This window comes from Brassica napus, chromosome A9 (genome assembly GCF_020379485.1).
Source record: "Brassica napus cultivar Da-Ae chromosome A9, Da-Ae, whole genome shotgun sequence".
In the NCBI taxonomy this organism is placed as follows: domain Eukaryota; kingdom Viridiplantae; phylum Streptophyta; class Magnoliopsida; order Brassicales; family Brassicaceae; genus Brassica; species Brassica napus.
In genome coordinates, this window is record NC_063442.1 from 38,455,878 (window position 1) to 38,483,786 (window position 27,909).

The window sequence follows — 27,909 nt, forward strand, 5'->3', positions numbered from 1 at the left end:
TCGTCGACGTGTCAAACCATTTAAAAACATCTTCAGTGTTATACCAAAAAAAAAACATTTTCAATGGTTTCATCATTTATCTCCTCAAAATTAGTTTATGTTTTACTCCAAAGGTCTTTTTCTTTTTCTTTCAAAATAGAATATTTTAAGTATATTTTATTATTAATACTTATCATGTGTTATTTTAAAACTACAAATTTCACCTAAAAATAATTTTATTTTAACTATAACTATATTATATAGTTATCTTTAAATGCTAACTCTAGCTCTAGTCGTATCATCCATGAAACTACGCCTCTACTTCTAAGCTCATCCAATTGTCGTGTGGAGCAAGAGGTTAACATCCACTCATATAACAAATTAACAACCAAGGAGAAAATGGAAACTCCACGTGGATATCTCCAACAACGTAAAAAGAGCAGAATTAGGCATTGTGCTCACTTTTCCAACAGGGGACACGACATCAAGAGCTATAAAATGCGATTTATACAACTAATAACGAAAACGAGTACAAGGCTTTAATAACCAGACTTACCTTAGCCAGACAAATGAGAGCATAAAAACTCGAGGTATTAAATGACTCACAACTAATCATTGCCCTAACACAATGGATATATCAGGCAAAAAGCGCGAGCATGGCTAAATATTTAGGTGATAACCAAATGCACACAGACAAATTCTAGAGTTGAATGCTCACACCTCCGTGCATATAAGTGAGACCAGGGCCGGCTCAACACTGATAGGGGCCCTAGGACAAAAAAAAATTTTTTACTCTCTAAAATTTATATAAAGATAATGTTTAAAATATTTTTAAAATTTAATCAATAATATTTTGTATATTTTGTAATGAAAATAAAACTATATACATATCAAATAATTTTGGGCCCTTTTCAATTTTATTTATTATATTTATAATTTTTTTTATATATAAAAATTAGGCCCCTTATTTATCATTACACGGGGAGACACGGACTCGGATCCGGGGCGGTCGCACCGCTTGTCCCCCGCTTGTAAGCCGGCCCTGAGTGAGACATCCACAAAAACGATGTAAAAGATATACAACAATAGCAGTAATAGGTCCGCAACTCCGCGTAAGCATGTGCACGCCGTCAAAAATACTAAATTCCTGCATTAAGACTATGTGTCAATATCTATGCAGAAAACTACCATATGAAATGTGCATATTTTTGCATAAAACGTTAAAGGCTAAATGCTAAGCAAATGGCAAGAAGCATAAAGTACATCTGCACAGTAAAAATATTGTGAACAAACATCAAGGCTTATACAGAGAGTAGATGTACAAAGTCTAAGCCACAATTCTCTGTTTATCTCGACGTAAAAAGCAATAAAATTGGTGATTGGATCACTATCCCAGATAAGTTCACACCAATACCGATCGATAAAACTAATGTTTACTCATTTTTCAGGGCCACATCAGCAGGTGATAAAAAATTTATAGTGGCTTACTTGGCAGGAAGTATAGTGGCAAATGTATTATCTAACAAAGTGTTGAAAACAAGCTAAATAGCTAAAATTTAGAGTTTAGCTATTTAGCTTGTTTTCATTTTAATGCTTCCTTGTTTTTATTTTTTTTTGCCTTGGAAGTATTGATTGTAGGATTGCAACTCTTGTAAATTCTTTTTTTCATTTTAATGATATTAACATTTTAGCAACAAAAAAAAAAGTGTTGTAAACCCTTTTTTTTTGGACACCACAAGGTGCTGTAAACCAATGTATAAAAACGAAGCACAGTGGCAAACGCATCATCTTACAATGTGTTGTAAACTAATAAATATAATTTGTAAATATAATTTGCCTATCTTTGTACACTCGTGCGCCATGCGCAGAAATAGTAATTTTTAACATAACATTTTTTATTTCAAAAAAAAATTCTGATTTATATTTCAACATTATTAATTTATATTTTAACTTCAGTAGTTATAAAAATTCATAAACATATTTTTGTAATCTTATTTCTTTTGATTTGGTATAAGTATTTAAATTTGATTTTACTTAAATTTTAATAAAGATAAAATTAGATTTTATAAAATAGTTTTAATTATATTATTGTGTTTAATGATTATTTATTTTAATATATATATATATATATATATATATATATATCTTCCCATCTAATTTTAAATATATATATATATATATATATATATTTACATAAAAATATAAATTCTAATAAATTTGAGACTTTGTTTGATTTAGTTAAACTGAAAAATCTTTTTGTTAATTTAAATGATGAAGATGAACAAATAAATTTAAATAATGTTTAAATATTTAACTATTAAATTTTTTTTGGATTAGTGTTACTTTATTTAGTTTATTTTTATTAATATGAGATACATATATATTATTATTTTAATTGTGATATATGAATTATTAATATATAATCCCTGCAAACAATTTAAAATTTTTATAAGGAAAATTTATATCTCACAATTAATATGATGCCATGTCACTATTTTCGAAAACCATGTCATCTATTTTAAATTTCATGTCATATTTTTTTCAGCGAGATTAATTGTAGTGATAACATGTATATCACTTCGCAAATATAGTTTAGGGGATAAGCGGGAGACTTTTACTTGCTCTTATATTTAAATTTAGTTAAATAGACAAATATTATCATGGTCTCAGAATTTTTTATAAGGTTTTCTTTGCCTCTATTAAATAAAAGTTGGATAAAATGATGCTCATAATCTTTGATATTTTTGTTTGACAAGACAACGGTACTTAATATGGTTTTTATTATGAAACAGCTATCTAAAAGTGTCAACCAAAGTAGTACTCCTTCTACTTCACAATAGACTATGTTATTTTTTAGTGCACAAAGATTAAAAAATTTATTTTTCTCTAAAAATTGGTTTAAAAAATATAATTTAAAAATCATTCAACCAATTACAAAAATGATTACAACATCTAATTGGTTACACAATTTTAAATAAAATTAAAAATAACATAAAAATATCAAAATATTATCGATTTTAAAACAACAAATTTTTTTAAAAACAGTATCTATTACGAAACAGAAGAAGTAATGAATTTTAGAAACACGGTCGAAATGTATAATAAAGAGCTTACTTACCGATCAAAAGTAAGTTCTACAAATGTAACAGCCAATTAGATAATAGAGTTTTTCTTGGCTTTTAAAAATAGTTTATGATAATTTGATAGAAACAAACAACAATAAATAAAGATAGATAGATTTTTCCTCGCAAGTCCTTTAAGCCGCAGAAACAACTGCTTCGGTGTCTAGTTTAGCCCTTTTCCTCGGTTGTTCAACATCTTCAGCGTCGGTAATCTCAGAGTTCTCTTCGGACTCTGTCTCAGCTTTTCCTTCCTTCTCATCTACACTTGAGGCTTCACCTTCTTCCTGTTTCTTCACCTTCTCTATCACATCCATAACTTCTCTGTTGACCTGTTTCCACACAGTAACGTTATGGCAAATTTCTCCAGACGAACTATTTCTAATTTGTATACTCATAATGGTAAATATAACGTATGGTTTAAGGCCAATGCAAGAAGAAAAGATGATGATGTTTACCTGAACGTTCTGAAGAAAGTCAGAAATGTCACGGGGGCAACAAGGGCACTTCATGATGTTTTTCATTGCACGAAGCGTTCGCCCACCTCTGCTTCTTTCCATCATCCGAGTCTGCCCAACAAATTTACCTTCTAAACACCCCTTGCAGAAGTTATGTGCACAAGGCGTTGTCACCGGAAAGTTCATCACTTGCAGACATATTTGGCAACTAAATCCTGCATCAACAACAGACACCCAACAACGGTTTTAGATGCCAACAGTCATTTGCAGAAATTGATAATTAGTTGGACAGCTGAACCTTTCAGAAGTTGTTCTCTCAAGGTACTTGAGCGTGCCGCGTCCATGGCTTCCTTCATTAACTTCCTCTCCTCAGGATCCAAAACATTAACAGGCTTTTTGCTAGCAGGTGGAGGCTTCATCCATTTCCAACAACCCTCAGCTTCCTGATCAAGTAAGCGTATCCACAGGTACATGGAAGAGATTAAAAATAAGGTAAAAAAAAAAAATTAATATCTGATCAGTGATCACACCGTCCGAATGCTAAAATTGAACTTACATCAAAATCCCATGATGGAGTTTCGATTCTCTCAAACAGGTCTATTGCTTGCGCAAGCTCTGGAACGTGAGGCAAAGGTCTTGGACGATCTCCATGTTCGTCACTGCAGTATTAAAACACACAACGTTAGACCCAAACAGTAAAACATAAAAAGAAGGCGCTTCAAACCTGGTCCATGGAGCTGGATCGTTATCACATCTAACGAAGAGGTAACGGCAGACCTTAAATTTTCCCTATGGAAAACAAAAGAATAGGTTAGGAAAAATAATCAAAACCTCTGCAGTCTGCACAGACGGAACAGGTGAAAAAATTGTGTTTGTGGTAATTAAGGTGTATGCATACCTGCACACTAACTTTACGCCAGCACTTTTCGACCCTGTAAATACCATCATATCTCACTCCTTCCTCAGGGGCATATGCAGCAATTTTTTCTTTGTAAGTCCTGGTTATAAAATTAAAAAAGTTCTAGTCAGAGTTTATCTAGGGAGAAAAATGAGAGTGTGAGAAAAGCGTTGAGGTAATGGAATAACACTCTAATAACAGCTAACCTGACAACGCGAACAGGATAACCCATTCTGCAACTAAGCCTTAAAGCTTCATTTCCATTTGTAAATTTCTGATCAAAAGACTGTTGTTTGTTAGTCCTTCTGTTGCCGCTGAGGTCTCTTCCTCCACTGTGACACGTCCGCACATTATCAAGACAATGAAGTAAGTCAGCTACCAATAAACCAGTACTAATCAAATGTACCAAAAGCAAAGAGTAATGAAGAAATATGAATAAACCTTCCAGTGTAGAGAAACCATTCTCCATGATCCTCGTCGTCGTCATAACCAACAGAGATTGCAACGGACTGAGCTCCATGTTTCGATTGTCCAGCAATCCCAGCAACATGGACAACGTGAGCACCCCACTGCTTACAAGCCAACCTACTCTTCCAGGATTCACCAACTAAGACACCTTGGTTTCTGACAGGGTCATTTTCCGCCGGAATAGGACCGAAATGATCACCGGGTACTGTAACATATATCTTGCCACTTGCAGCATTTGCTATGCCGCCTATTATGGCGCGCTCGGTCGTAAATGCTTCATCTGGTCGGTTTTCATTGCTGACATAATGGTAAACGTTTGAAGTACTCGCAGCAGCAGCGGCAGCAGAAGTTCTCGAAACTTTGGCCAGACGGATAGCAGACACAAGGGAAGCGTTGATACGAGGATTCGCTGCCACATCGTTAGGAACTACAAAGCGGCATTTTATACACTCTCGCTTCCCTTGCTCAGTCCACTTCACAAAGCATTTCAAACAGAAATTGTGCCCGCATGGCGTCTGAAAAAATAATTACACATACACGAGCAAATACTTAATGGTTTATTGAATGAAGAGAACTTTATAGTGACAAAATAAAAGAAACAAGTATAGATTAACCATCAACAAACACTTATTAACAGTGTAGTGGTTGAAATTGAAGTTTCATAATATATAAATTTATGTGAACACTCACTTATTGACCTAGTTTATCATTAATGACCTTGCAAACGTATAATTAAATATGTTTCAAACACTAAAATAAACTCGAGACTCAAACATATTCACCAGGCTAACACTAGATTCTTTCACTAAATTATCAAGCACAAGAGGCAAATCAATGTACCAATCTTCAACATAAGTGTACACAAACAATTATTAACATATTGTTGAAATGGCAGCATAAGAGGCAAATCAATCTACTAATAAACACAGAATCTATGATATAATCAAGTGACAACAATCCTATCAAATAAAATTTCAGCATTTAAGGGGAAACCTAAATTAAATTGACTTTGTATTTTCAAATATTTATCAATGAAATTTGTTTGTTTGCAGTAAAAACAAACCCTAAATTAGATTCTAGGTATTTCAAAAAATTAACATGCATAAGAGGGCAAATCAATCTTCTAATATCAGCATCGAGAGAGAGATCATTCAACAGGCTAACACTACACCAACATGCACAAGAGACAAATCATTATTCTGATATCAAAGCATGATCATACCGTCACGGGCCTTTCAAGCAACTGAAGACAGAAAGAGCATTTCAAGTTTTCACCAAGAGCGGCCAAGATATCAGCATCAAGACCCATAGAGGAGCTCTTCTTCTTCTCTTCTTCTTCCTCATCATCATCCTCCATGACGGCTTTACCGCTCAGAAGCTGCTGCCTCTTCTTAGCCTTATCCTCGTCCGTCAAAGTCACGTCGGACTCGATCGCACGAATGGCCGCCACGAGATCTGATCCTTCACCGGGTTGGGGGACAGGATCGAAATCTCCGGAGCAGTCAGGGCACTCCCACTGAAGAGTGGAGGCAAGGGACTCAGGAGGGGAGGAGAGGCAGGGCACGTGCCATGGAGTTCCACAGGTGAGGCACGTGAGAGATTCCTCGGTAGGAGGAATCTTCTTGCACTGCATGCATGCTCCTTCGCCGTCGGAAGCCATCTCGAGGATTTGATAGGAAGATAGAGAGAGAAGAAGTGTTGTGTTGCGAGAATCTAGGTACTGACGAAGAGATATATATACATGTGGAGAGTGTATATTGGGGGAGTTTAGAGGGACACGAGAAGTGTAATGGTGGTTTTTTAATTTATTTGAACTTCAAACGTTGCCAGATGTTAAAATCTTTTTAAAAAGAAATAATCTACAATTTGACCAAGAAAAAGAGAAATAATCTACAAAAAATGGCATAGAATCGAAATTTAGTCACACCAAATCTTCAGTGACAAAAAAAAGTCACACCAAATCTAATCCAATATATTATTTTCAGATTTTTTTTTGAATTATACAACAGTATTCTGGCCCCTACCGAAGTGGATGCATGTTAACCACGTGTTACCAGTTTACGTTTTCGACTCTCGTGTTACCAGCCTATAGTTTTGGCCCACGTGTCGATTTTCTATCTTTAGTGATGCCAAAATTTTAATTTTCCGGTGATCCGGACTCGAATCCAAATGGCTTCACTGTATTGGGTTTTGCCCTCAAATTAATCACCACTGGACCATGTATCAATTTTTTTTCCAATTTTTCTAAATTATGTTTTTATGACGAGATGTAACAACATTAGGGTAAAATTATCTTGGAGCGGATATGTTTTGATGAAACTCTATTTGAGAATTTTCATCAAAAAGTTAGCTTATACTTATCAAAGTAATATTAGCAGTTGATAAAATCACACCAAGGAATTTTGTTATATTCATTGAGGAACTGAAAACCAGAATTGATTTTGTCCAGGATAATGAACATGTGTATTGAGTAGTCGGAAGATTGGAGAAGACAATTGATCTTAACTTTTAGAGAAAAAAATTATTTTCTATAAACAAAAAATATAGTCGAATGGATACTTTTAGCAAAATCATCAGAACATGAGATTCAAAAGCTTTATTCGACATCAACCGGGGTGAAATCCACCAAGACTTATCAAATTAGTGAGAAATTTTTTTACCACTTAGAGATTTGATCTGCGACTAAACAAAATGAATATATATTTTCTTATCTCTAAAAAGGATAAGCCTAGAGAGATGATTAAATCTAGACATATTATCTTATGCAATATGAGTTACAAGATTATATCTTCGTAACTTTGATAGAAGGAATGCCTCCTCATAAAAGGGATCGCAGTGACCGGGCATGAGCAACTACTATGCAAGAGATTCAAGAGAGTTACCCTGAGCTTAATCTTAAAGACACAATCTGCTTTTGTGGCAAGATGTTTAGTCACATATAATATAATAGAAAGGCAAGAAAAGTTTCATGCTCTCAGCACTAACCCAAAATGTATGGAATAATTTATGACTATCAAAATAGACATGAGCAAAGCCTATGACATAGTGGAATCAGGTTTAATCGAAGCATTGATGTTAAAGATAGGTTTCACGGAGAGATGAGCTAATCTTCGTATGTGCTGTGTCACATTAGTTACCTGCCAAGTTATTGTATATAGAGAACCAAGAGGGCGCATATAACCGAGGAGGGGCCTAAGGCAAAGAAATTGCTTATCTCCCTTCTTGTTTATATATATTGTATAGGGTACTAATCTCCCTCCTGAATGGCGTGGAAGTATAAAAGCGGATTTTGGGACTTCGCTCTGCTAAGGCGAGTCCTCAAACTTCACATTTCTTATTCACATATGATAATTTTTGCCTCTTATTTATTATCGATCCATAAGTCTCTTAGTCTCATCTTATTTTCATATCCCACTCTTGTTTATTAAAAATTTCTAAATATTCCCTTGACCACATGGCACATGCTCATCCTTCGTATAAGTCATTTACATACAACTCCTTTGACTCGTTGTGACAACACTCTAGTATATATGATGAAGATTATATACACATTTTGGAAATATTTCTTCTCCAATGTTAGAAGTAGTACGAAGTGTGGTCAAATTGAGAAAATCAAGGAAGTTTACACATATGATAGGATTATTGAGAGTACATGTCAGTTGTGTAAAATACAAATTTGGGAAAGGTTCACTGTATGAAAATCAAATCAACCCGACCAAATGATTATATGTTATATACAACTCGGGTTTTTATAGAGCCTTCACTACTCTCTGGCTCAACCTAATACATCATCATCGACTCAAGGTATGATCTTCTATTCTATCTCCAGTTACATGTTCATAACGCTTTTCTAGAAGTAGTCACAATCGCATTTATGTGACTTTTAATCTGAGCACTTAAAGATAAAATGGAAAAATACGATGTCATGTGAATACGATGCTCTTGAAAAGAATGAGACTTGATTCATTATGGATTTTCCACCGGTAAAGAAGCCAATTGAGTGTCACTGAATTTTTACAATCATAAATAAATCGAATGGTGATCAGGTTGAACAATATAAACTAAGATTAGTTGCATATGAAAATAAACAAGAAGAAAGTGTCAGTTATGAAAAAACGTTTACTACAGTTGTGAAAATGACGATTGTGTGAACATTTCTCAAAGTTGTAGCTGTAAAACAATGGAAAATTCACTAGATGGATGTTGATAATGCATTTATGTCATGGTGATCTACTGATCTACAACAAAAAGTTTATATGAAGTTGTCTTCAGGATGTGCATCAAATGGTTAGAAAAAACTATAAACTCAAGAATCCATCATATGTATTACGTCAAGCACCTTGTTACTGGATTTTTGTGCTTACTGAAACTTTGAGAGGATATTTTTATATTCTATAAGAATTTAGACTATTCATTTTTTACATTAACAACTGGGGCACTGCATATACATTCTTATTTAAATGATCCTAAAGCTATTTAAAAGTTTAAATGATATCTTAGTAAATGCTTCCATTTGAAAGGTTTAGGTATGTTGAAATATTTTCTTCGAATTTAAGTAGTTCAATCACCTCAGGGTATATATTTGTTTAAGAAAAAATGTTTCTTGACATTGCTGTGGGTGTTGTTGCTGGGAACTAAGCGAGTAGCTACACACACACCAATGAAAAATAATAATAAGTTAGCTATAGTTAGGGAGATTTTGTTAATGATATCGAAGGTTATAGGATACTTTTTGAAAGGATCAGTTTACTTTACATATGCATGATCATTGTTTTCCTAAGATGTGAATATCCTGGCTCAAATTGTGCAACATTAACGTAAAAGCATTGGAGTTCAGCTATACTCGATCGAATGGTTTGGTATCTTGAAGGATCTCCGAGTTATGTTAAAGGCAATGTCAAATGCAGACTCCAACTTATAATTCGCGACTTTTTGTGATTTGGAGCTGACATTGTGTCCTATATGATCTCTCAAACTCTCACATGTTATGTTGTCATGTTTTTTTTATATGTTGTCATGTTAGGTTATTCTACTGCATGTATGACTAAGATGGACGGGGGGTCAGCATCTACTTGTTGGCTTTTGGTGTTTCTGAAAAATCCTACATAGTTACATAACTTACATTGTGAATATAAAGTTTCTTTACATATTGCAGTTAATCAGATATTCCATGAATGGACAGAGTATACAAAAGTGAATTCTCACTACGTTTGGGATGAAATCCAAGATAATACACTAATTACGACTTATATATACATACACTAAATGCATTCACGATACAAAATTTCTTTTGTATCTAAATCACAAGTTGAACATTCAAAAATTGCATATATACTTCAACATACGGGAAAACATATAACTATTATTTACTATTTATGTTATATATTAATATACTTTAAGTTGAGATAAGTATCTCGGGCGACGTAAAAAAAAAGTATCTAGGGCATTTCTATCATACATATTAGGCTATTACAATCAATGAGAAAAATTAGAACATTTTTTTTTGTTTGGACAAAAACACCTACTTTTATATATAAATATAAAACGCAGACGCCATTTTCTTGTATGATTTGGTATTGAAGTCATTAAAATTCCAAATTAATATCATGATTTACTTTGACTAGTGTCATCTAAGTCGTCCACTGTCTTGTTGAATTGTTTTTCGCGTCTATTTTCCACACTATTTTCTTCTTCTTTGTTTTCGTCGCCAACAAGTATCATTGTTAAGTACAGCAATACACACATATGCAGCTGCCGAAATTATGAAAAAGATCTCATCCTTTCAAGGAATCAAATCTCCTAGAAAATGATATATAATATTCAAAGTGGCCAACCAAACAAACAAAAAGTTATATATATATATATATATTTTATTTATATATAAATCTCTATGCCAAAAATATTTCATAGTTGTATCCGTTGGCATATATATATATATACCAACGGATACAACAATGAAATATTTTTTGCATAGAGAACAAAAAAAAAGGATTATCATTGTTGAAATAAGCATGATCAGGGACAAAGAACATAAGATTGGGAAGAGTAAGCATCTTGATGAGAAAGAGTGTTTACTCTATTATGGCATAGAGAGGGTTGTGAGGGAGGAACCAGACCTCGCTGAAGCTGGTTTTGCAAACCGTGTAGTCGTCCTAAATCCTTCCTCCATATCGGCGTTCTCCCGGAGTTTCCCCTTCCAACCAGAGCTAGAAGATAAAAGATCATAATAATTCTCCACATTTCTTAATTAGCTGAATAAGAAAATAAGTTGCTAATTAGGGAAATATTGAACTATTATAACAGTAAGAAGAAGTATACGAAAATGAATGAATAAAGCGTTTATGGAACTCCAGCAACGAAAGGGTCCGATCTATATATACATGTATGAGTGGTTTATTTTAAATGATTTTGAAATTTTGTATCTTTGTTAATGTCAAACCAAGTGAATTTGAACGATGCTAAATTGGTACTTTTGTCAAACTTTTAATGATGCTTTTGTGATATTGACTCGTTCTTTGTTATATATGCCTCAGTGTAATGTCTTGTGCTCAACTTTTGTATACAATTATAAGAAGCGTTTAGTCCCCGTTGTTGTGTCATTTGGGTGGGTTGGTTGATCTTTTTACTGATTTGTTTCACATATTATGTAAGCAACCCAAAAACTGGAAGAAAAGAAAGAACGTCATCCCTTTATATTTATGAAGAATGTTTTAAGCATTAGAATCAGAATACAAGAGAAATAAGAACCAAACACAACACTTAGCCGACAAAGAATAATAAAATGCTAGGTTGCATGGAAACGGAAACGGAAACGGATACGTTGAAACGACACGTTTCGAAACGTGGAAACGTGATTTTTGATTTTTTATGCTTAGGAAACGTTTTAGAAACGTCTATAAATATATATATATATAGGTATATATATAACTGATTAATATTTGCATTCATTTTTATTATGTTTACTGTATCTTAGAATACAAATAAACAAATATTCATTCTATTTAATCATACGAAAAAAATAAGCCATTATTAAACATCAAATCATATAAAAAATTCAAAATAACAAAAACCCAGTACTTAAATATTAAATAGTTTAACTAAAATAAAAATCATAACAACAAATCATAACTAATTAGAAAGTTTTAGCGTTTCCTGAACAAAAACGCGAGTTTCCAAAATAGAAATGCAAGTTTCCACTAAGTTTCCAAACTGAGATTTTCAAGAAACGAGTTTTCAATGCGTTTCCGCGAGTTTCCAAAAGATTCTGATTCCGAAACGTTTCCGAAACGTGAAACGTACCTTCGACCGAGTTTCCATGCAACTTAGATAAAATGTTTACTTTTCGGTTGATATATAGGTCAAACCAAAGATAATAATTGACCTTTCTTTATTTTTACCGGCCAACTTAGCCGTATTGATAAAAGGTTAACCTAACAACGAGTTCACCAGGAAGAGAAATTTCAAACCCTTGTGAGTATTTTTAGGGAGGGGGGGGATTCCAGTTTTACATAACAAAAATACATACACACAAAAGTGTTGTATCTTTGTAAGGAGAAACACATTTGAAACAAAAATAATAAAACCATTAAAGGGGTGCAAAATAAACTTAAAACTGTAGAATCTAGAATTATGAAAAAAGATTCTTCAGGCTCCAGGAATTAAAAAAAGAAGAAATTATGGAAACTTGATATATATTAAAGCTCAGGGCATCTCTAATGATTTAAACTTAAAATGAGTTCAAATTTGAAAAAAAATGGCCAATTGAACCATATTGAAAAGGATTCTTCCCCTTAAACCTTTAAATCCATTGATTTTGTCCCAATATACCTTAGCTTTTAAAAATACAAATTTAACCCTATAATTAACATTGGTATGTTTTGAACCTATGTTGCATGGAAACTCGGTTGAAGGTACGTTTCACGTTTCGGAATCAGAATCTTTCGGAAACTCGTAGAAACGCATTGGAAACTTGTTTCTTAAAAATCTCAGTTTGAAAACTTATTGGAAACTTGTGTTTCTATTTTGGAAACTCGCGTTTATGTTCTGGAAACGCTAAAACTTTCCAATTAGTTATGATTTGTTGTTATGATTTTTATTTTAGTTAAACTATTTAATATTTAAGTATTGGGTTTTTGTTATTTTGAAATTTTTATATGATTTTGATGTTTAATAATGACTTATTTTTTCGTATGATTAAATATAATGGATATTTGTTTATTTGCATTCTAAGATATAGTAAATATAATAAAAATGAATGCAAATATTAATCAGTTATATATATATATTTATAGACGTTTCTTAAATGTTTCCAAAGCATATAAAATCAAAAATCACGTTTCCACGTTTCAAAACGTTTCGATTCAACGTATCCGTTTCCGTTTCAATGCAACCTAGTTTTGAACAATAAAAACAGTGGTGATTACATAAAAAAAAATAAGATATATGGATGCAGTTACAAAAAATGGTTGCCGATTATTAGGCAATTTAAGTGGTGGTTACATAAAAATATATATATATAGTCGCAATTATATTAAAAATGTATGTATTGTTGAAATTATAAGTTGGACATAACTTTTTTATCAACTGTTCATGTTGTTGTTTTAATAGAATAGGTTACATGAAAATTATATATATTTAGTTGCAGTTATATTAAAAATATGTATTGTTGAAATTATAAATTGGACATAACATTTTATCAACTGGTTGTTGTTTTAATAGAATAGATATTAAGAGTTGATATAGTTTGAGTCCTAACAGGAAACGCAGAGTCAAGGAATGGCCGTGTTGTTTGTCACCTCCGCCATGCTTGGCAATCCAGTCGCCCTTATCGCCGGAGTTTTATTCTCCCTCATATCACGAGGCTGATTCCTTACCAAGGGGTATCTCGGTTTTTCTATTTTGTGTTTTAGTCATTCTTAATTAGGTGATCATCAGATTAGTGAAAAACAAATTTGAATTCGTGCCCGTAAGAAAAAAAAATCCAATATAATAAGTTAAAAACAAAGAAAAAAAATGAATAGATTAAAGTCTATTTTATGTGAAAATACGCACAAGGTGAAGTGTTGACTCCTTTTGGATGTTATAATCTGCAAGCCTGTAACCATCCTCCAGTTGTCTACAAGCAAATATGAGTATCTGGTGGTCTGGTGCGATTCCTTCCGTGTCTTGAATCTTTGTCTTTACACGGTAAACGGTGTCTGAGCTCTTAACTTCTAAGGTAAGGACTTTATCATAGAGTGTTTTCACAAATATTTGCATTCCACCACTTACACGCTGGACTTGTAGGACTGACTCATTCCAGATCCTGTTATCCACCAAACGGCCATCCTCGAGCTGTTTACCGGCAAATAACAACATCTGCTGGTGCGGAGGGATTCCCTCTCTATCTTGGATCTTGGCCTTGACCATGTCAATTGTGTCTAAGCTTTCGACCTCAAGGGCTATGGTTTTGCCTGTAGAAGTCTTAACAAAGATTTTCATAATTCCTCCCAACATGAGGACCATGTGAAGAGTATTCTCCCTTTTGATACAGTAATCAGCCAAGGTATAGTCATCATTCGTAATACGTCCGGCAAAGACCAATCTCTGCTTTTCGATAGGAATTCCTTCCTTATCTTGTATCTTTGCCTTGAGGTTGCCAATGGTGTCTGAGCTTTTGACCTTAAGGGTTATTCTGGTCTTGTCAAACATATTTACAAAGATTCGCATTCTACATCTGAGAATCAAGTGGAGAGATGACTCTTTCTGGATATTGTAACTAGCCAACGTACGGTCATTCTCAAGGCTATTCCCGGCAAAAAAAAGCATCTGCTGGTAGTTGGGGATACCTTCCTTATCTCGTATCTTTGTCTTGACGTTGTCAATGGTGTCTGAGCTTTTGACCTCAAGCATTATGGCCTTGCCTTCAAAAATATTTGCGAAGATTCTCATACCTGTGAACCTGAGAATCATGTGGAGGGTTGAATTTTTTTGGATATTGTAAATAGCCAAGGGACGGCAATCCTCAAGCATCTCTTCTTCAAAGACAAGCATCTGCTGGTATGTAGGGATTCCTTCCTTATCTTGTATCTTTTCTTTGACTTTGCAAGTGGTGTCCGAGCTTTCGACCTCAAGAGTTAAGGTCTTGCCTGTAAAAATCTTAATAAAGATTTGTATCGACATCTGGAAAAACAATAAAAAGTACAATTCTCGTTAGCACACAAGACTCAAAAGTAAGTGCAGAAAATTACAAGGGTTCTAACGAATATTATTTAACAAGAAAGTCACCAAAGCAGAAAGCAAAGAAATATTAACGGATGAGTCAAAGATCTACGGAGAAAAGATATACTTAAGAGAAGAATTCACGAAAGATTTTCTGAGGTGTTAGGGGTTTGTAAGATAGAAGACTTCAATACAACAGGGGATGAGGTTCCTTATATGATTACTTCTTTGATCCAAAACTGAAAAAAAAAGGATGAAAAACTTTTTGAGATAAATATGAATCTTAAATATAAACAATTTATTTAAAATACAATCCTACAGATTTTTTTTTGAAACATAATCGTACATATCATTTTTTATTATATTACAGATATGTAATCTAGCTAAAGTTAAAAGAAATAAAACAAAACAATGTCAGCTCTAGTCCCATAATATTTTAAAGTTATGTAGTTAAATTCCTTATGTAGTTATATTTATTCTAATGGTTTTTGGATTGATAATATATATATTTACAAATTTTATTATTTGAGAATTAAATTTGTGCCATGCTCTCTCCATGATTTTAGGTATTTTGTTTATTTGTCATGTTTTTATGATTTTGATTAATGAATCATTATTTTAAATTATTTAAGACTATCAAAATCACTTATTGTGATATTTTTTTAAAACAAATTGTTAATATATAATTATCCATAAAGTAAAAATGAATTTTATTAGTTTGATAATCATCATTATCTAAAAAGGTTTTATATTACATTATCCAAAAATATTATACATCATAATATTTTTAAAATAAATATAAATCCATGTATATAATTTTATGTATCTATGAATGTTTTCAAGTTTATTTTACATAATAAAAGATATATTATTAAAAAAATATATTTTATATAAATTTTTAATATTTAATTAGTTTAAAAGCATGAAAATCTTTAAAATTATTAACTATTCTGTAAAGGATAAAAAGAGAAAATATTTGTTAAATCTATTAAACTATTAATAATCTGAAAACCATTTATAATTCGAAATAAATTCTTCTTCCAATAAGCTCCATAAGTAGAGTTTTTAATACAATCGAAGTCTTTGACCAGAAAACTACAAAGTCCAGATCCATTTCCAAAATGTTCGTTGATAGACTCAAATGGAGAATGACTGAACCTGGTGTGAACCGATAAAACGGTTTGAAATATGCGCATACGACCGATTCTGCATTCTAGAGGCCATATTTGATCATGTTATGCATACGGATATCTATACTATACTAAAAGGGCAATATGAAGCCCTCTTAGCTATGCCACCTCAGCTGAAATAATCAACCAATCAAAAGTTTATGTTTTGCCACATCATTTTTCATTCTCTTAAACTTCTCTGCTTCGTCTTCCTCCAATGCGTGGACCAAACAGCCGCTCCAACACTTCTGATTCTCCTTTGCCTCCATATCTAAGTTTCATAAATTTCATGTGTTTATCATAACCCAAACGACATGAATCTGTTTCCTTCCCGTCAGCTCCACAATTATATATCTCCCTTTTTTGATTCTTCCCTCCACGCTAACCAAATTTTCAGATTCAATTAGACGTATTGAGTCCATGGCAAGAGAGATGGTGATCATTAAACTGTATCTCCACAGTCACTCACTGTTGCATTTTCTGTTGGATCTGATTTTGATGTCTACCATATAATTAAGCAGGTAGGCATGATGTTCTTTCCCACACGACCAGGTCATAGATTTATGTTTATGTTTTGAATAGATTATAAAGTTTCTATTTGTTTGTCTAAATCAGAAATCTCCCAGCCTCTTGAACCATATTAATTGAGAGGGAATTTGATTTGTCTGTGTTCTTTTAACTAATTAACTTGGTATGTATTTATTCTTCATGTTTTTGAATAGACCATGAACTCAAAAGTTGAGATAGGCGATTAAGAAGTTCTCGGATGGTTGGGAGATGTGGGCTAGCTTTGAAAGTGGAGATGAAGCAGCAGAATAACTGAAACCATTAAAAGTGGAAATCTCTCATCTGAGGTCTTGCGACAGAGATGCAAAACTTTACTCCGGGACCATAAAGGAAAAAGGTTCTACATGTATTCTTTAAAGAGTGTTTCACTCACCATTATTATACGGAAACCAAGTGCCTTATGTTCTTGATGATTACAGGTCTCTGCAAAGGGCATTGTGAAGGCATGAGCAAGGTAAAAACATGCGACAGTAAGTTACAAGAGGCGACATGGGATTTCCATTACGTCTGGTTTGTTCAATCCCTCCTCTATGTGATCTAACTTATGTATGTGTCGCTGTAATGTGTATAGATTTCACATAGGGAACAGAATGATCCTATTAGATGAGAACATGTTGGTGTAAATTTGATTCCACCTGTTGACTTCATCATCCCGTATGTTCGTCATGGTGCACAAGCTTCATCGCAGCACAGCAGCAGCTATCAACTGGTAATGGTATTATCTTAAACATTACCGCCTTGGACCCTCATGATTCAAAACTATAATATTTTGGTAAAGAATCAAAGATAAGTTAGAAATTCTTGATTTGGTTATGAAGCTGTTTTTCTAGCCTTTTTTTCATTTTTCACGATAAGGAAACAGCTCCTTGGTAACTAATTCTCCTTTTGTGTACTCAAGTATCACTACAAGAAATCAATGATATAGCTACAGAATTTTATGTAGCTAGGAGGGACAATCCTTAGCGAGAAAATAAAAAGCTACGGATGGCGACGGATGGAAGCGGTGGCCTCAGCGTCCACGCTAAATGTGAGCCGTTGCCAATTCATAGCTAGCTTGCAACGGATTCGCGAGAACAATGGTCATAGTTAATAGCGACGGCATGGCCACCACATTGTCCGTTGCTCATTGGCAACGTTTTTAACGAAAGACTTTCCGTATCTAATAGCCACAGTATTTAACTACAATCTATCCTTAGCAAAGTTATAGCAAATATATAGCTACGGGTCTGATTATCAAATCTCTGATTCCAATATAGCAACAGACAAAGCTTTGGTTAATGTCATAACAAAATAATTTATAAAGCTTTGATTATAATGTTAACAATACAAATAAGACCAGAAATAGTTGTACAAGATTATAGTACTACAAGAAGAAATATGAAATTCCTAAACATAACAATATGTTGATGTTAAACTTCCTATACACAAACAAAAAGTTGAAACTAAGAAGTGAAATATAAAGACAACAAGAAAATTGAAGATGTTTATGCAGGAATGCTGAGAAGAATCAGATGTAGCTGCCACTGGAAACCAGAGAGGAGCATGGACTGCGGAGGAGCGGAGAAGAGACTGAAATGCAGAGGAGCAGAGAGGAGACTGGACTATGGAGGAGGAGAGAGGAGACTGGATTGCTCACCACCGAGGAGAAAACGGGAGATGAGACTGGACTACCATACCGCCTTGCATCACTGGAGAGGAGAGGAGACCATGCCTTAGACCACTGGAGAAAAAAGATGAGATGAAGAGATTAACAAATCTGGAGAAAGAGGGGAGAGAGAGATGAAAGATAAGAGATAAGAGAACGACATATCTGGAGAGATAGGAGAAGAAAAACAATAGAATAAAATATTGAATATTAAAAACAAACCATTTTGTTCGTTAGATCAACATTCATCAGCGGCTAAGATTAGACGTTGGCTATCCTCGCCCTCTTCTTGCATCGGTCAATAACAATCCAACTTTCTTATTTATTTTTAAAACATTATTTGCATTGGGTACTTAAATCTATCATTTCTTATTTGCGCTGAGAAATATGGTTTTGGGTTTTGGGAATAAGGTTTGGGGTTTAGGGGATAGAGTGTAGGGTTTAAGATTAAAGTTTATGGTTAAGGGTTCAACTATAAATTTTGAATTTATGATCTAGGATAAAAAAAAAAGGATGGATTTAATTCTTTATAAGTTGTATAAGTGTTGAACTTTATAATTGGGGTTTGAGATTTGGGGAATAATGCTTTTAGTTAAGTTTAAGCTTTGAGATTAAGATTTGAAATTAGATTTATAAACCTGTAACATTTTATAAAGAGTAAACTTTAGTTTTTAGTTATATTATAGTACTTAGATATTATCATTTGCAGGGCACATCACGACACATCCATTTTGCGCAACGTGGGTTTAATGGAGCTACTAGCATTGAGTATTAGACTATTGGTAGCATTAAGTTCTAGACTTCAAATTAAAGAGACAACTCGAAGGAGAACATCACTCTATTCTTCCTCTATTGTTTTTTTTATGTATTTTTTTTTTTTGTAATCAAACTTCCATGAACTCAGGAACATGAAAGATGTTTGGGACCCGGTATAGAGTTTGATGTCAAGGTGTTCCAAAGACGAGTCTGACTACGGATGGTACACAAAAAAGTAAGCGTACAAGTGGGTTTCTTTTTATGATCAGAATTTTAAAAAGAAAACATCAAAAAGAAACATAAGAATTTTATCTGATTAATTTTCTATATTATAGGTTCAAGATAAATAACAGTGACCTTAAGAATTAAGAAGACAAGTCTACTGTTAGAATTGCTAGCCTTGGCCACGCGTTCCATGTCTGGCTCAATGGAGAATACCTTGGTAAGATTGAGAAGCTACAACATTTAGATGTTATGTTTAGAGAACTGCAATAATCAATGAATTTGTTCAGGAAACAGATATGGTAGCCATGATAAGAATAGCCGATGGTCATTGTCATGAGCCTGCTTCTGTTGTTTTCTCTGTGCTAAGCCTAGCGATGCATTTCCATGGGTGGCTCTCCATCTTCATTAGACTATACTATAAGTTGCCTCCCAAAAAAAGATAAGACAGCCAGACGGGTTACTATCAATACGTCGGTTTGTACGGTTTCCTGTGCATGAACTCTTGGTTCTGGAGTGCAGTTTTCCACACTCGGTAATCATCTACACATTACTTTTATCATCCACAATCTTCTGGTGATCCGTCTCTATGGTTCTCAGGGATGTTGACATCACAAAGACGTTGGACTACTCATCTGCAATAGCCATTCTCGGATTCTCACTCATCGTATCCATCTTAAGAACCTTTGATGTGCGGGTGGAGGCTGCAAGAGTCATGGTATCCCCTCCAGTACTAGCTTTTGTCACCTCACACATAATGTACATTAACTTATACAAACTTGACTATGATATACAGAAAAGTTTTGTCTCCTTTCTGAAACCAATTCTATTTTTTGTTCTCCGTATTCTTTGTGAGTTCAATGTTTACAGGTTGGAACATGATTGTGTGTGTGGCCATGGGAGTCGCTCAGCTTTTCCTATGGGCAAGATGGGCCGCTGTTTCTAGACATCCTTCTAATTGGAAACTGTGGGTGGTTGTGGCTTAGCTATGGTTTTAGAGATATATGACTTCCCTCTCCGTATGAAAGCTCACTCTATTTGGCACCTCGCCACAATACCTCTAACCGTTCTCTGGTGGAGCTTTATTAGAGACAATGTTGAGTTCAGAACTTCCAGTCTTCTCAAGAAATCTAATACTGAGGCGAAGAAAGTTTACTTACAGATGCAGAGGTTTCTTGAGCTTTTTTCAATATTTTTTATTAAGAGATTTGTCTTGGCCTTGCTTTTGGTTAATTGAGATTTTGATATTAGTTTTTCATTCATACACATTTTTTTACCAATATTTTTGGAGTCTTAAGACTTTTGTTAATCTTGTGATCCATATATGATTGTGTTAACAAAGTCTTATTTTACTTAAGTTGTGTGAAATTATAGGGTTTAATTTCATCAAACCAAATTGAATAAGTTTAATAAGCTTTAATGATCATTGAAACCAAATCTAAAGTATTTCAATAGTTTCATGACACTATCTATATAAATTATTGCGGCTTAAACTCACTTTAAACAATTGCAGCAAGGAACCACAAGTTTGATCAGTTTATATACATGCGCACATGTCTGGTACAATAATTTTCCATATTGAAAATTTTATATTTCCAGGCTTAAATTAAACAAAGCAGCAAAAATAACAACAGAGAAAGTGAAATTTCACCTACAACATCTTAAACATCTTATTGACATTACTAGCCCCAAAGACTGATTCTCATGGCAAGAGGGAGAAAATAACTTTTTAGTCGTCCATTTGTTGGAGTTTTTCCTACTACACCACAAAATATATCTACTTCTATTCATGTTTATCAATTGAAAATTTCTACTACCAATATTCCATGAACTCTACGTATTTGCAAAATATGGCATATGTCATGAATACTTTCTTCAAATATAAAAATCTATAGGTTGGTTTAAAAACATAAGAACCTAATGTTGTGTTGTAAAATAAAATCAGTTGAAAACTGGTCAAACAAAAAACTTTAAAAATAGAATAAAATTAAATACTATGTTTCTATCTTACTAAATTTTTATTTTGACATTTTTTCACACAAATCAAAATATAATTGAATTCATGTTTATCCCTAATAATTACACCTGTTTAACTAATATTCATTGAGATATTAAGGTATTTTTAAGATAACAATCATTTTTTTTACAATAAATACTAAGTTAAATAGGTATAATCTTTAAAATTATATTGAAATTATAAAATGACACAATTTGTTAATAAGAAGAAAATTTTCAAAAAATGTCATTTATAAAACCAAATTTACATACAGATATAAATTGAACATAAGCATAAAATTAGGTTCAAACATAATTCTCAAAAACTTAACTAAATCTTTAAAATTATCAAGGAATTCAAAATAAAAATAAGAGTCAAGTTCTATACATGAATTAGAACTACACCTTCTATATGTAGCTCAAAATATAATAATCATTTGTGTTGTTTTTGTATTCTAAACTCAGTTTTGGTATTTTAGTAAACTAATTTAAAAACTTATTACAAAAATGCAAGAACGAGACTATATCACAAAAACACATATGAAAATATGAATTATTTTATATTCACACAAGAAATTAGTTATGAATTTTTAAAAGTAATTATCCGCGCGTAGCGCGGAAAAACGATCTAGTGAAGATAAATACAACATCTCCTTAACTATCAATGAATCTAAGGTAACACGATACTTCAAATATCTTATAAATTTTGAATGAAAATAAAATTACGTAGTTACCAAAAAGGAAGAAAAGATTGTATACACACTAGGCGTATTTGTATCAACCACAACTCAGACGAAGCTTATCCAAGTTGAATCAACAAACCAAAAATGGCTACACTTTTGAGGGTAAAGCCATGGAAACAAACGACAAGATATTAAGCAAACGTATTAACCAAACGACATTGTTAAACCTATTTACTTGTGAAGAATCTTATATGATTATGTTTTGTTTAGGTAGATAGAATCACATAAGTATATTCTCAAGCCTAACCAACACATTACCTAATTAGCAGGTTTAGAAGAGGGCATACACCTACCTAGCATAAAACCCAAACTTGTATCAGCACAAGTATCGACCTCAAGTTAACTAAACTTAGTGAACGGTGGAGAGCAAAAATCTGGATACAATCCATGAACCAATAAACATTTCCACAATCTTTGAACTAACTCAACCCGACAATAAGTACTCTTTGGAAGGATATTTTCAAAACAAAACTGATTAAAGATTGTCTTACACAAACGTTAACAACATAATAGTCACAATCAAAACTGAGACAAAACACAAACAAAACTCAAAAGTCTTGGAAATAACCGAGCTTCCACAATACGCAACCGTAACCTCTTAGAATCCAAGTTTGGTTCTGCGCCAGTGCCTACGCTTTGCGTTGTACCTGAGATCAAAACACAAACCCACATAAGATTTCACTAAATCGATCAACCATAGAATACACGAAACAGAAAATGACGAACCTGATGGTGTTGTCAGTGCGAAGACGAATCCAGTGAGGAATGGGCCTGTTCTGCCTCATCTTCTTCGCCAGCTTTTTCTTTATCATGAATGACTTGTGCGACGGCTGTTTCATACAATAAAGATCAAATGTCACGAACCTTCGTTAACATTTTTAAACTAAGTACGTGAATGTAGAGTTTAACATCGAAGGAGAGGGTAGAGGACGTACCATCTTGAAGCCCTGCGATCTTGTTCGTGGGACGGAGCCGAAACGAAGTTAAACTACAGTGAAAGAAATATTCTTTATAAGGGTCACGGTTTTAGGGTTGCAGTTTTAGATTGGGCCTTTGCGGCCCATTTGTTTCAGGCTTTAGGTTTGGAGATAAAGTAACCCAGTTCTCCAAGGGGTAAAAGACATGTTCGATTTAATGATTTAACTAGGTGTCTTGCCCGCATATGCGGGCTTAATCGTTTACAAATATTTATTAGTTTATTTTTTATTAATTCAAAAACCAGCATAATAATTTATTATTTATGTTTTCAAAAAAATTAAATCAAAAAAAATATATATATATATATATATATGTGAAAAAAAATCTAATTAAATATGTATGTTTAATTAAAATTTATTAAAGATAACATTGACTTTAACCATTGAATTTATTATAATTGTTTTATATTTTATTTTTAAATTTTATAATTGAAAAAATATTTTAAGAAAACAACACAATATATAAGAATTATCTTATTTTTTTTAAAAAAAATAATATTATTAATAAAATTTTGTTTTTGATTATATAATTAATTATATATAAAATTTATTAAGGGTATAAACGATATTAACCGCTCTAACTTTTAACGTGAGAGCTTGATTCCAAAAATTTACTTCGCAAATAATAGTATAGATCTGATTTTGTTATGAACAAGACTAAAATGGCACTCTAGACTTTTTTGAGCAATTCTTTTTTCTGTAACACGATTTTTTTGGGTAATCCATTAGAAGAATATAGGTGTTGAATATTTCATCACCCAATATGTATGATGAAATACAAATGCAAGAGTGGAACACTAATCACATCTTAAACCTGACTAAAAACATGAGCTCCTCAAGACCTCAACAAACAAAAACATAAAAAGTACAAAAGATGAGACACTCCAAATGTACATCGTGGAGGAACAATCTCGGACTGTATTAATCCAGTCTATATGTGAGGAATATAGTAGGCAATGGTGATGTAAGCTCTGGAAAAAGGAGTTTGTTCGTACTTGATGTATCATGAAGCAGAGAGTGATTGGTACTCAAATACCCTTGATTGTGGTAGTCTCGGTCACTTAAGAAACGTATACTCTTCCACATGTAGTGAGGAGGTACGTGTTATAGTAGCTCCAGCTGAAAGTTCTGACAAGTAACAAAATAGTATAAAATAACCCTTAATAAAAATAAAGATGCAGACGAGATTCAGAGAATGACCCAATAAAAAAGGAAATTTGGGCTAAAACTGTTCTGATGAACGACCTAGATTCTAACGCGTAAAATATGATTCAGAGATCCTTTGATCTTGTTCTTGAAACACCCTTACTACTTTTCTATATAATATATTAAAAACTGCAAAAATAAAAGAAAATCTGGATAATTTGGATCTGAATCTGATGGGTAATCCAAGCATAAGAATAGACATCCAACTGCACGTCCCGATCTATGGAATTGTTGTTTTGACAACGGAAAAAGGCTCCCTTATGTAAAAGTAAATATCTGGCCAATCAAGAATTCGGAGAAGATTGAATTTTATAGTTATTCTCTGAATGATTGGATACAGAAAACTCAGACACACATGTCTGGAAAAATGTGGCATAAACAAAGAGTAGTGGGTAAAGCACCAATCTCGCAGTGAATTGGTGTATGATTTCCATATAAGTTTGACATTCTCAAACTTTTTCTTTTGCTAGCTGGAACTCAGAAAGCAACCCGTAACAAAAAGTTCAATACATATCAAATCAAACCAATAAATGGGCATATAATTATTGAACTTATCAAGAATTGAACCTTTTTTAATGTCTTAACATATTTGATTCAGTGATTTATACGAGTCTAGGTAGGTTTAATTTATATCAACCCACAAATTTATCAACATTGCTCTACTTGATAGATGATAGTTATTACCATCGAACTTGTATTCATTCTAAACCTCATTTTTCTTTAGAATATAATTTGTTCCCGGCCCTAATCAGGGATTTTAACCGAACCATACTAACCTAACCAAATCGATAACTGGCACTGAATCGAAGTGTCAAATCTTTTAGTTTTATTTATAGTATGTTTTGTGTGCTTCTCTGTGGATAACTCATTTGAATACCATAACATATAAGTATGTCCATAGCTCTGCTGATATTATATTTGTTTTTACCATTTTGAAAATTTGATAGCTTTCGGCCTTCACCATAACTAAAAACATAACACTGATCAAAAAGCAAACTAGGTTGTGGTCTAGTGGTAAGAGGATTTTGGGTTGCTAAGCAATCCAGGTTTGAAAGCATCACATTATATTTTATTTTGTGGCCATGTAGATACGGAGTCATACATTAAACTTCATTTGAATATTCGGAAAGAAAATCTATCTGTGGACTGCATTTCTCCAATTTAGTATGGGTTTTTCTTTAGACTCCGGTTACCCCCAAGTTAAAAATAAAACTAACTTACAATGGCTTCCATCTAGGAGATAATGCATGCACATATAGCCTCAGTGTGAAAACCGGTTTAGAATATGAATGTGTCTTTTTCGGTCTATTATCCACAAAGTTGCTTTCAAGTTTTTTTGACTTGACCCACTCTTTTTGAATATCAACATGACAACTCACTTTCAGACACACAGGCACAACAATCAATCAACCTGTTTATGAGTTAATAATAAATAAATTAAACGTTAACACATGATAAATTCCTATATATCTTTGTATGCATGTAGTGTACACACGTATAGTAAGATTCTAAGGAAACAGAGAAGACAACACAAAGAAAATGAGATCCTTTACTCATAGTCGCGGTGGCTCCTCCCCCTTGTCTGCCTGTTTCCACCCTTCCACCGCCGCCGCTACCAACGAAGATACATCGTCTTCTCTTCCATCACCATCAGCTACATCGTATTTTCCCGGCGACCTCCTAAACCCAACCACCACTTGCACCTACCACACTAACGTCGGCGCTTTCTTCCTCTCATGGTCTCAGTCCTTCCTACGCCGCTCTCTCCACCTCCATTTCTACCACTGCAGCTCCGCAAATTGCTATCTCCACTCTCCAGATTGCTACAGCCACTCGGTCCCATTCACTTTCAGACTAGAGATCAAGCCTCTGACCTTCTGGAGAAAACATGGATCCAAGAAGATATCTAGAAAGCCTGATATTCGAGTCACGTGGGATTTGACTCATGCAAGATTTGGTTCAGGACCCGACCCGGTGTCAGGATTTTACGTAGCCGTCCTTATCTCCGGCAAGGTCGGTCTTCTGGTCGGAGATTCTCTGAAACAGAGGCCCAAGAGACAAATCTTGGTGTCGAGAGGTGAGAATCTGTTTGGAAATAGAGTGTACCATACGAAAATCAAGATTAAAGGAAAAGTAAGAGAGATCGGTATAGATGTTAAGGTTAATGATGATGATGCTAGTCTCCGGTTTAGCGTAGACAATAAAAGTGTTTTGAAGATTAAGCAGCTTCAGTGGAAATTCAGAGGAAACGCTAAGGTCGTGATCGATGATGTGACTATACAGATATCATGGGATGTATACAACTGGATGTTTGTTGACAAGGATAAAGCTAATCTGGTTAAAGTCCCTGCCGTGTTCTTGCTTCGGTTTGAGAATCAAGAAGTGGAAGGGAACGATGTGTTGATGATGAAGAAGCGTGAGAGGGACTGCGTCGTCTTGGGGAAGGAGAACTCTCGAATGCTGTCGTTTAGGGCGTCTTCGTATGGTCACTGGTCTTCTTCGGTAATGGAATGGTCGACTTGTAAGGAGGAAGATGAAAGGAGCTTTGGACATAAGAGTTGGTTTTCTTTGGTTGTCTATGCTTGGAGGAAGTAAAATGAATCTTGGCAATAGTTTCTTGAAATCCCACCATGGCTACAATAAGGAAACCCAATATAACAAAGATTAGGTCAAATCTTCTAGGGGTTTTTGCCAAAACTAACCCACAACTTGATTTTAATTCCAAACATATACCCAAACTTGAATCAAATGCAAAACTAACCTAAAAGCCTAGTGAAATTACAGCTCAGCCCCTTGTGACCAAACAAAAAAACAGAAGCCATTTTTACGAATATAGCCCCAGTAAATCGTCTGAGTCGTCTGAGATGTTGGAAGTCGTCTGGACGACTGAAGTGTAAGTCGTCTGGACGACTGAAGTGTAAGTCGTCTGGTACCAGTTTATTTTAAAAATAATTTATAAATCTTGTAAAAAAATATTTTGATGCGTAAAAAATAAAAATCAAGTAATTATAAACAGTTTTAACTGATATAAATTAAGATATGATAAAATTGATTTGTTTTGAAGATATATGAGTGGAAGTAGTGAATCATGAAATACTTTGGTTTAGGAGTTTGGCAAACATATGTTGTAGTATTGTATGTATTGTTAGGGTTAGATTTTGGAAAACTAAAATGTTTTTTTCAAAAATTAGTTTTCACCTATATGTGTTTATTTTTGTGTATAGTAAACACTTTTCAAGTTTGATTTGGTTTTATGAAGTGTTTAATTAGATAATTAAGTTTAGGGGTTATGTTTAGGGTGTGGACGACTTATATTTCAGTCGTCTGTTAAATAATTTACCCGGACGACGTATATTTCAGTCGTCCAGACGACTTACTTGTAAGTCGTCTGGAAAGTCTTCTATTTTAGTTTCCCGCTAAAAATATTTAATTTCCCGCTAAAAATATTAAACTCTTCTGGACGACTTACATGTAAGTCGTCTGTTTTAATTTCTTCACCAGACGACT

At 33.6% G+C, this 27,909-nt stretch overlaps 5 protein-coding genes across 5 annotated transcripts; 2 read left to right on the plus strand and 3 right to left on the minus strand.

Moving 5' to 3' along the window:
• Positions 1-3,035: 3,035 nt before the first annotated feature.
• On the minus strand, positions 3,036-6,960 carry LOC106368573 (E3 ubiquitin-protein ligase ORTHRUS 2-like). Its single transcript, XM_013808575.3, has 10 exons — positions 6,947-6,960; positions 6,145-6,736; positions 4,896-5,437; positions 4,661-4,786; positions 4,455-4,554; positions 4,281-4,345; positions 4,113-4,215; positions 3,855-3,999; positions 3,557-3,771; positions 3,036-3,430 (listed from the first exon to the last, which is right to left on the minus strand). The coding sequence occupies exons 1-10, from the start codon at positions 6,958-6,960 to the stop codon at positions 3,236-3,238; spliced, it is 2,097 nt and encodes a 698-aa protein (XP_013664029.3). The 3' UTR covers positions 3,036-3,235.
• A 3,952-nt stretch (positions 6,961-10,912) lies between these two features.
• On the plus strand, positions 10,913-12,250 carry LOC125578524. Its single transcript, XM_048741435.1, has one exon. It carries the CDS (start codon positions 10,934-10,936, stop codon positions 11,147-11,149), a length of 216 nt encoding a protein of 71 aa, XP_048597392.1. The 5' UTR covers positions 10,913-10,933; the 3' UTR covers positions 11,150-12,250.
• A 173-nt stretch (positions 12,251-12,423) lies between these two features.
• LOC106368576 (polyubiquitin-like) lies at positions 12,424-15,866 on the minus strand. Its single transcript, XM_013808577.3, has one exon. It carries the CDS (start codon positions 15,081-15,083, stop codon positions 13,956-13,958), a length of 1,128 nt encoding a protein of 375 aa, XP_013664031.2. The 5' UTR covers positions 15,084-15,866; the 3' UTR covers positions 12,424-13,955.
• Positions 15,867-22,609: 6,743 nt separating this feature from the next.
• LOC106365133 (60S ribosomal protein L39-1) lies at positions 22,610-23,303 on the minus strand. The gene is made up of 3 exons (XM_013804583.3): positions 23,155-23,303; positions 22,946-23,049; positions 22,610-22,866 (listed from the first exon to the last, which is right to left on the minus strand). Exons 1-3 carry the CDS (start codon positions 23,155-23,157, stop codon positions 22,818-22,820), a joined length of 156 nt encoding a protein of 51 aa, XP_013660037.1. The 5' UTR covers positions 23,158-23,303; the 3' UTR covers positions 22,610-22,817.
• Positions 23,304-23,801: 498 nt separating this feature from the next.
• LOC106365134 lies at positions 23,802-27,224 on the plus strand. The gene has a single exon (XM_048741436.1). The coding sequence runs from the start codon at positions 25,942-25,944 to the stop codon at positions 26,995-26,997; it is 1,056 nt and encodes a 351-aa protein (XP_048597393.1). The 5' UTR covers positions 23,802-25,941; the 3' UTR covers positions 26,998-27,224.
• The last annotated feature ends 685 nt before the right edge of the window (positions 27,225-27,909 follow it).

Excerpts from the sequence above, each read along its gene's own strand:
- LOC106368573 (XM_013808575.3), bottom strand. Across the intron at positions 5,438-6,144 it reads TGCTTGAAAGGCCCGTGACG|ACGCCATGCGGGCACAATTT; the intron begins GTATGATCATGC and ends TTATTTTTTCAG. Across the intron at positions 4,555-4,660 it reads TATCCTGTTCGCGTTGTCAG|GACTTACAAAGAAAAAATTG; the intron begins GTTAGCTGTTAT and ends TTTTATAACCAG.
- LOC125578524 (XM_048741435.1), top strand. The coding sequence starts at position 10,934 with ATGATCAGGGACAAAGAACATAAGATTGGGAAGAGTAAGCATCTTGAT.
- LOC106368576 (XM_013808577.3), bottom strand. The coding sequence starts at position 15,083 with ATGTCGATACAAATCTTTATTAAGATTTTTACAGGCAAGACCTTAACT.
- LOC106365133 (XM_013804583.3), bottom strand. Across the intron at positions 22,867-22,945 it reads CGCACTGACAACACCATCAG|GTACAACGCAAAGCGTAGGC; the intron begins GTTCGTCATTTT and ends TTTTGATCTCAG.
- LOC106365134 (XM_048741436.1), top strand. The coding sequence starts at position 25,942 with ATGAGATCCTTTACTCATAGTCGCGGTGGCTCCTCCCCCTTGTCTGCC.